General features: G+C 37.3%; 1 protein-coding gene across 1 annotated transcript in view; it reads right to left on the bottom strand.

The window, feature by feature from the left end:
- LOC107564536 (collagen alpha-1(XI) chain-like) overlaps positions 1 to 8,711 on the bottom strand; it is a 91,899-nt gene that overhangs the window by 3,030 nt on the left and 80,158 nt on the right. The window contains exons 54-61 of the mRNA XM_016249639.1: positions 4,925 to 5,032; positions 4,734 to 4,787; positions 4,152 to 4,187; positions 4,024 to 4,077; positions 3,638 to 3,887; positions 3,335 to 3,447; positions 3,155 to 3,223; positions 2,356 to 2,589 (exon numbers count right to left, since the gene is read on the bottom strand). Coding sequence (XP_016105125.1) covers positions 2,356 to 2,589; positions 3,155 to 3,223; positions 3,335 to 3,447; positions 3,638 to 3,887; positions 4,024 to 4,077; positions 4,152 to 4,187; positions 4,734 to 4,787; positions 4,925 to 5,032 — 918 coding nt within the window. The remainder of the gene's footprint in view (positions 1 to 2,355; positions 2,590 to 3,154; positions 3,224 to 3,334; positions 3,448 to 3,637; positions 3,888 to 4,023; positions 4,078 to 4,151; positions 4,188 to 4,733; positions 4,788 to 4,924; positions 5,033 to 8,711) is intronic.

An 8,711-nucleotide genomic window follows, 5' to 3' on the forward strand; every position in this document is an offset into this window, starting at 1 on the left:
GAACTGCTCAAGCCTCTGTGTCATCAAGAAACCAACTAATCGAACGAGGGATTTCCCCAAAGGACGTCATCCATACGTCATTCCGGCGCCAGATCAACAGCCAATCAGCAACGGAATCCCCTCCAGCACACCCGCGTCAGCGAAGGAACTGCCTCAGCGTTCAGCTCTCAACTAAGCAGAACGCAAGTAAACGAACAACTCTCTAATCTGTTGAGCTGGTGAAAGCAGTAAAGATAAGACAATCGCTGCTTGGTGTTCTCCTAGGCTGAATTTAAAACCACTCGCGAAACTTAATGCAACTCCGTTGACTCCTTTCCTTGAATCTTTGTGTGTATGTGTGTGTATGTTTTAGTTAGGTTTTTATGTAATCTAGATTAGCCAATAAAATTCATGTTTCATTTATAAAGAAGAAGTGTCTTGGCTCATATAATTTCAAGGTTAAAACTATGCCAAAAAGATCCTTGCTTGCTACTTAGCTTGTAGCTTACTTATAATAATTACCTCTGTTAAGAGCTTACAAATAATCATAATTGTGTTGACCGTGGCCAGGAAACACATATTAAATTTGTTAAAAGATACTAAGAATCACCGTCTCGCTGGACGACCCTTGATTTGAAGTGCAAACTAACAAATTTGGAATGGTTTAATCAGGTGGACTTGGGACATTCAGATAAGAGTCCTAGCAAAACCTGAATGTGGTAATAATCATTAATTCCCTATAATTACAAATTAATAATGAATAAATAAATGATACGGTCATTACATCCGTTTGCTAAATACACTCCTTCCGGGTTCGTATAAGTTTCAGAAAGTTTTTTTTCGAGAACGGCCCTGTATGACGTCATAAAGGGCGGAATTCCTTGTATGGGCACTTCTCCCAGAAGAGCGCAAACACGTCAACCAGAGTGAGAGCAGGAGCACGGCATCAACATACTTCATTCGAGTAACGGAAGACATCAGCAGCGCTGCACAGGACTTGCTCGAGAAGGATTTGTCATTTTGTTTTTAGACCACAAAATCAACAGTCACCAAAGAAGTGTGTTTCTAGTTGTGAGGGAAGGATAACCTTGTTCAGCTTCCAAAAGAACCCAGCGTTAAGGGAACAATGAATGCAGTTTGTATCTCCAAGGCAGCAATGGAGTTGTGCAAGTGTGTATTTCTGTGACGAAGGTTTTATAAACAAATGAAATAAAATTTAAGTCAATAAAGTTTTTGTTTTCCTGTTTTATTTATGTCGATGTGTGTTCGACTTGAAGCGGCGCTGCACAGATTGATCGGTGTTTGACATCAAAGTACCACGAGAGCGATTCAAAAGAAGCACGCAGAGCCGTCTGCTCTCAATAGCTTTCACGGTACTTTGATGTCATATACTGATCGATCTGCACAGTGCCGCTTCAAGTCGAACACACCTAATAGCATTGCATGCTCATGACTCTTTAGCTTCAGAAGCTCGACTGTTTTCGGAGAGAAGCTGTACAGCTGTATCTGTTTTTTATAAATCTGATAAAGTTAAAGACTCTTCGGAGATATGAAGGATGCAATACTACTCTATAAGTACTCAAGATTAACATGAGTTTGGCAGTAAAGTTATGTACCCTTTAACGACAGCTATTAAAAATAAGTTACACTAATTGAAATAAAACTGAAATAAAATAAAAAAATATATAAATATTAGATGAATAACTTAAAACTTGACAACTAACTCAAAATAAGTTTAAGTACTACAAAAAAAATAAGTTTAACATTACTAAAACTAAAAATGAAATAAAAATTATTAAAATCTAAAAAAAGGTCAAATATTCATAAATATTATAATAGTATATAAATAATGATAAAATAACAGTGGTTCACTTGTCTGTTTTTACAGTGCTGCAGACCAGAATATGAGAAAAGTAGGGGTAGAGAATATTCAATATAAACATTAATCACTTGCTGTGATAATGGGATATTGCTTAATTAACATATAGTATAAATATATAATATATCAGTACATATTGGATATGAGTTTTTTTATATATATATATTGGTATTTCCTCTATTTTTACATTTAATTCACCTTTGTTGTCGTCTAATGTTAACTTTAATCAAGTTGATCTTTAATTTCTTTCATGTTAATCTTTAAAAACAGTTAAATGTAATGACACAATCTTTAAACGAATATACACTTTTTCCTACTCTAAGTGAAAATGTTGTGATGCTAAAATTCACTTATAGCATTTAAAGAGACTTATTTTAATAAAAAAATTGTTTTGGTATATTTAGTTTAATTTATTTAGACAAAATAGTACAGAATTGTAATATTGGAGCATCCCTAATATACAGTATAAACAGCAAACTGATCAACAGCACTCTTACCGAGCAGCCATCTGAGAGAGCCTTGATGAAGGGGTTGTTGTCATAGGACATTTCCTCATCATTAGAGCCCAGGAAGCGCAGCGCCTTGCCATAGTTGTCAGCCTTGGCGTCATACCAGGCCACAGACTGATGGCATATGTATGTGAAGTTCTGCCGGGCAGAAGAGCTGAGCAACTTGAGGAACGTCATCTGGACTGAGTTTATCGAGCTCTCCTCAACATCCACATAAGACAACTGAGACACAAGGAATAAACGGGTCAAACATCTGGCTGAAAGAACTTTCAAGAGCTTTACAAAGAGTTGTAGGGATGGGAATCGTTAGCAGCTTAATGATTCTGATTCCTTGATCTATAGTTCATTTAGTACTTTTGACAAAGGACCTTTTAATAATTAGTTCTTACATAGAAACACTAAGCACACTTCTATTTTTGTAACATATTTAAGTTAATAATCTTTCAGACTGTATAGTAAGCGAGTTAAACTGACAACATGAATCCAAAACTGATTTTATTCTTAAAAACACCAGACTCATTCCTTTGCTAACTGAATCAAGTTACCATTCGGTTTGCATTGCCAGAAGAATGCTGAAGTTTAAGAACAGTTAAAAGAACCCAATTTTATGAAAATAATCAATTTCCAGTATTTAAAAAAAAACAAAAACTGAAACATTCCGAATAAGAATTTTTTCCTAAAAGCTGTAAACTACTGTCACTCTTCAAACAGACATTCATGACCAAATTGCTGAGCTATGATTCAAAGTTTATGAAATTTATAATGCAAGAGAAAAATGGACACTTACAATTTTTCCACGCTTAAATTCACTGAACCAAGATCCTGGGGACTCCTTTGGCCAGTTTGATATTCTAACCTGGAACAAATGGAAACTGTGATCAAATAATCCACTACGATAATACAGTTCTTTATTTTTGATTTATATGACTACCAATCATGTGATTTAGCAGAGATGAGTTCCTCTCACCCCTGAGGATTTCTTATCGGGGTAAATGCAAGTTTCTCCTCCTGCAGTGAAGTTACAGTACACTTTGAAGGCATCTCCCATGCATCCCATATTTGGATCGATCCAGTAATGTCCTACGGTCAAAAAGTGTATGTTAAAATTCTCTTTTTTTGCCCCAGATAAAGAGAGAAGTAATTCTCTATATCTCTTTTCATACTGATGTGTTGATTTTTAAGCCTTGTTTACTTCAGACAGACTTAATTGACTGAAAAAAAATATATAAATCTGCCTTTATGCTAAAGTAACTTCATAACTTTCTCTCACCATCAGGGAAGTCTGGTTGGCTGAGCCGAAGGTCTTTGCAGGTTCTGGCTGGGTTATCCTGGGTTCCCAGTGGGAACTTCATGCGTTCAATGTCTTGCTTGAGGGTGTTGAGGGATCCAAACACATCCTCCACTCCCTCCATACCATAATCCATCATTCCCGCTGCTTCGTCATCCTGCATGTCGGGCGACCTCCTCGATTTTTTACTTGTCTGGATGGGGAGGGGCTGAATGATGTCACCAGCTGGGCCCTAGAGATAGACAATCAAAGATTAAATCACTGACAATTATGTAGGGTCAATCCCATTGGAGACATAAGCATGTCAATTTGATTCAGCACAGTTCTCAATACAATCTTATTTTTATGCAAAATAATATTTTTCTTACAGGAGGACCTGGTGGTCCGATCAGGCCAGGGTCTCCCTTCTGGCCAGCTGGACCCTGGGGGAACAGAAGACATGCTTAATTTAAACTGGAACAAAAAAATATGTGTCAAGGAGAGGTTCAGCACTTACAGTTGATCCTTTGGATCCCTTCTGTCCGTGTGTGCCCTGAAGATAGAGACAACAAGGAAGTCAATTAAGCAAATGTTAGAGTGGTCAAATGTACAAAAGGGAACCAAGTGGAGTAAATGGCAAGAGTGGGCGAGCATCTTCAGGTTTGTCGAAAGAGAATAGCACCTGAATAGCTTGATGATAACATGTAATCAGGAATATTCCTGTGAATGGATACTATATTCTGTTCTGTTACTATATATGCTGGTGGAACGATCTTCCCACCCCTATCCGGAATGCTGAATGCCTGACAATTAAAAAAAATAATAAATAAATAAAAAATTATATCTCTTTAATTATTCCTTCTCTTTCTAGCTTGTACTTATTTGAACAATGTCTAAAAACTTGGTATTACAAGCACTTCCTGTATCTGTTTGCCTCTTTAAGAAGAATCGCTTTATGTATACCCCAATTGTAAGTCGCTTTGGATAAAAGTGTCAGCAAAATGACTAAATGTAAATGTAAATATTCCTAATAGCTGTGGAGCATATATATGGCTTTTCAGAAAAAAAGGTTTGGAGAGAAAATAGAAAAACTGCTTACAGGAATACCAGGAGGACCTGGGGGACCGAAGGGACCAGGAGAACCAACGGAACCCTGCAGTCAAAACAATTCATATTTTTAAGTGCAAAATCAAAACATATTCTTAAATAACAGCACCTATGAGGAGCAGACAAAAGTACACCCAGATCCTGAACTAACTCAGGTGTATATAAAGAGCACATGTCACTCACAGAGTCACCCTTGCCTCCACCAAATCCCTGAGGTCCTTGCAGTCCTCTGTCACCCTTCTCTCCTGGCTCACCAGGAGGACCGATCAGACCAATCAGACCTGGATGACCCTGGACGAGTAAAGGGAAACTTTAATACTAAATCACAGGTTTTAATATCAGTGTACTTGAGTAAAACATATATATGTATATATTTTGCAAATGCAAACATACAGTCACAATTTTCTTTTAAACTGCATCTCACCGTTGTATTTAGAAACTTGGGTTACTTGAAACCTATGACTATGATAATTTGTTGCTGAAATGGCATGCATTATTCAGTAAATAAATAAATATTTTAAAGGCTGAAATGGCAAACAATGCCTTTTAACATGTACAAAATACAACATACTGTTCTTGATCTTTTGCTACCACAGTCCACAGCAAGTACAATATAAATCTTATTTAAAGGTGGGGTAAGTGATTTTTCAAAAACGCTTTAGAAAACTGATTCGGATCAAATAGCAAAACAAACTTGTAGCCAATCAGCAGTAAGGGGCATGTCTACTCATGTGGAGGAGAGCGTTCAGTGCATGGGACGGACATTAGCCAAGTAGAGATGGGCGATACCTCTTATTTTATTTTCGATCCGATACCGACATTTTCAAGCCCAGTATCGCAGATATCGATACCTCTAAACTAAACTGATCTTTTAAATTATTAAAAGAATATAATCAGTAATTATACTCACTTAATATTATATTTTAAAGTCATGTTTTTTAACATTTCATAGGCCTTTTTTGTTTACACTGTCAGAAATAAAAGATACTATAATTGTCTAAAATACAATTTTCTGGGGCAGTAACCTCAAAGGTGCACCTATACCCCTAAAAGTGAGCATATTAGTACCATACAAGTATGCATGCTTTAAGGGTAGATAAGTTACAAAGGTACACCTTTGAGGATACCTCATGAGAAATAAACATGGTGTTACATAAGTACTAAAATGTATTATTATTATTATTATTACCATGTTAAATTTGTGGTTACTGTAGTTTTAGTACAAATACTGTGGTAAACTGTGGTTACTGTAATAAAACCATGGTTAATTTTTTGTAAAAGGCTGCCAGGCTGTTGTACCCCTAAAGGTGAAATTTTACCATATTTTTTTCTGACAGATTTATTAACAGAAATTACAGAACATAACACAATCCATTTGAACTTTTAACAACCAGTTTAAATAAATTTACTTGCACAAACTAGCCAATTTAAAATAAATATTACATGTACACAAAAGTTTGGGGTCAGTAAGATTTTGTAATATTTTTTTAAGTCTCATGCTCACCAAGGCTGCACTTATTTGAACAAAACAAACACAAAAAAACAGTAAAAGCAGCAATATTGTGAAATTTAACAATTAAAATAACTATTTTCTATTTTAATATATTTTAAAATATAATTTAAAATGCATCTGTGATCAAAGCTGAATTGTCTGCATCATTACTCCAGTCTTCAGTGTCACCTGATCCTTCAGAAATCATTCTAATATAATTTGCTGCTCAAGAAACATTTATTATAATTGCTGCTTCATATTTGTGTGGAAACCGTGATGCATTTTTCAGAATTAATTTTATATATAGTAACAATGTAGGCTAATGTAATAATGTGGCAATGGTTTCTTAAGATCTACTTATGCTTCTGATGCTTTTGGGAAACGCAGCCCTATTTGAACAAGCAGCGAACGCTGTCTGTGATTGATTGGTTCAGTCTTTCAGCAATTGCGTGTGTTCCGATGAGCAGGAGAAATGGTTCTATCCAACACAATTATTCGCTAATATTCTTAGAAGCTTTTTTATGCACCGAATTTCTAAATAAATAAATAAAATGAATGGTTAAAAAATGCACTTTAGAATTGATATTTTTATGCGAGGATCGATCCTTTCGAAAGTATCGATAATTAAGGATCGATCCGCCCATCCCTATAGCCGAGCCGAGCTGAGCGACAGAAAGATAGAGATGGCGGATAAAAAACTAAAGAGGAAAAAGTCTGCGGAACAAAAGAACGCTTAAGGCAAGAAGTAGGACCCGTGTAAATATCGGATCAGCTTTCCAGTGATGGAGAGAACTCAAGGAGCGGAAGGCTTGCGATCAGACGCCGAGGTTGCTTTGTTTCTTCTTGATAGGTGAGTAACACCGTGTCTGTGCCGCAACAGCTAAAGTCTGTCTAGTACACTGGACGCGACAAAGCAACCGTTGAAAATAATTTGAAATTTGTGCCAATAAGTCATGAATAGAACGCAGCAGCAGTTTTCTGTCGGGGATTTGTGTGTCGTGCCGTGCCACATCCAGTGTAGACCATAGATATGTATATATATCTACGGTGTAGACAGCATCACTGATTATAATGAGTTCTATAGTATTTTATCACGCTGCGCCACTCGCGTACGGTGTAGACATGGTGTAACATTGCTTTTGCTTTGTTTCACAGAACTAATCGTTGCCTGGGTTTGCGTACATATGTGTGGGGCGGAGCTGTCAAAATAAGGGCGATACCCTTTTGGGGTAGGGGCGTGTTTGTTTTGGTGATTTCAAATGTCAACATTGGCTACCAGAAATTGCTTACTCCACCTTTAAAGCACAGAATCTGAGAGGTGCTCAAGTGCTTTAGTTTCTATTCAACACCTGATATTTATAGTCACAGCTACTGTACTTGCCTCTCCAGAATTTTAATACTTCACATCTTAGCAGGTCTCCTCTCATAAAACAGATTTACAGATGTATACTGCATTGATTAAGTACTGCAGTCAGAGTAAAAGTTTAATCATTGTCTGACACTGTATTTAATCTACAGCACTAAGAGCTTGTTTATACCTTGTCATTATGTGAAATAGAGATGGCAGTAAGGCCTGTTGCTCTCACATCTTAAACTTTCAACTGAGCTCAGCATTATAGTAAATATTCATAGACACGTTTAGGAAAGGAAACATTTTTAAAGTGTAGAAACTCCTTGGAGAGCAGTTTATGGCATATAAAGTATATATTTAATGTTTTTAAAGTCTCTTAAGCTCACAAAGGCAGCATGTATTTGATCAAAAATATTGTGCCATACTGTGAAATATTACTGCAAGTTAAACTGTTTTCTATTTAAATATGTTTTAAAATCTATTTTATTTCTGTGATGGCAAAGCTGAGTTCCCTTTCATGGGAACTTTGAACTGCATCCTCTAGGTCTCGCTATAGGGGATTTCTCTTCTCACACATCATTCTCTTCTTCGTCTTCATTGACTGTTTTGTTTGAAGCGTGCATTTCTGTGTTAAGAGCGATCTCTATTCATCTCATTATGGCGAGCACTAGCAAAGCGTTTAAGGATGTGTGCATCCGTGTTGACGTTGTTTAACATCTGATGACACACACGATCTATGCGTTATTTGTTTGGGCGAAGAGCACGCATGCGATGCCTCCAAGGGGGCAATCAGCGTGCACTGCGAGCATTTTTTCCAAGGGAAAAGCTCTGCTCTCGTTTGTCTCTATTTTCGAGGAAAGAGGGGCAGCCATCTGCTTCCCGCGATTCAGGACCCGCCGCTACTGAGGCATGGAAGGGAATGAGCTTGTGGGGATTGCAGGTGGATCTGGCCAATGAGTTTTGAGGAGGGGTTTCCCTTTCGCGGTCGTCGGCTGTGCATGAGAGTGAGCCGCTGGAGGATGATGTTATTTCATTAACATTGTCTGATTCAGGGGCCAGTCCTCTGCTGTGATCAGCCCAGCAAAAGCAGGAAATAGCTGAGGAGGGCAAAGAAGCTGAGGCTGAGC

This window comes from Sinocyclocheilus grahami, unplaced genomic scaffold (genome assembly GCF_001515645.1).
Source record: "Sinocyclocheilus grahami isolate Dianchi unplaced genomic scaffold, SAMN03320097.WGS_v1.1 scaffold945.1, whole genome shotgun sequence".
Lineage (NCBI taxonomy): Eukaryota > Metazoa > Chordata > Actinopteri > Cypriniformes > Cyprinidae > Sinocyclocheilus > Sinocyclocheilus grahami.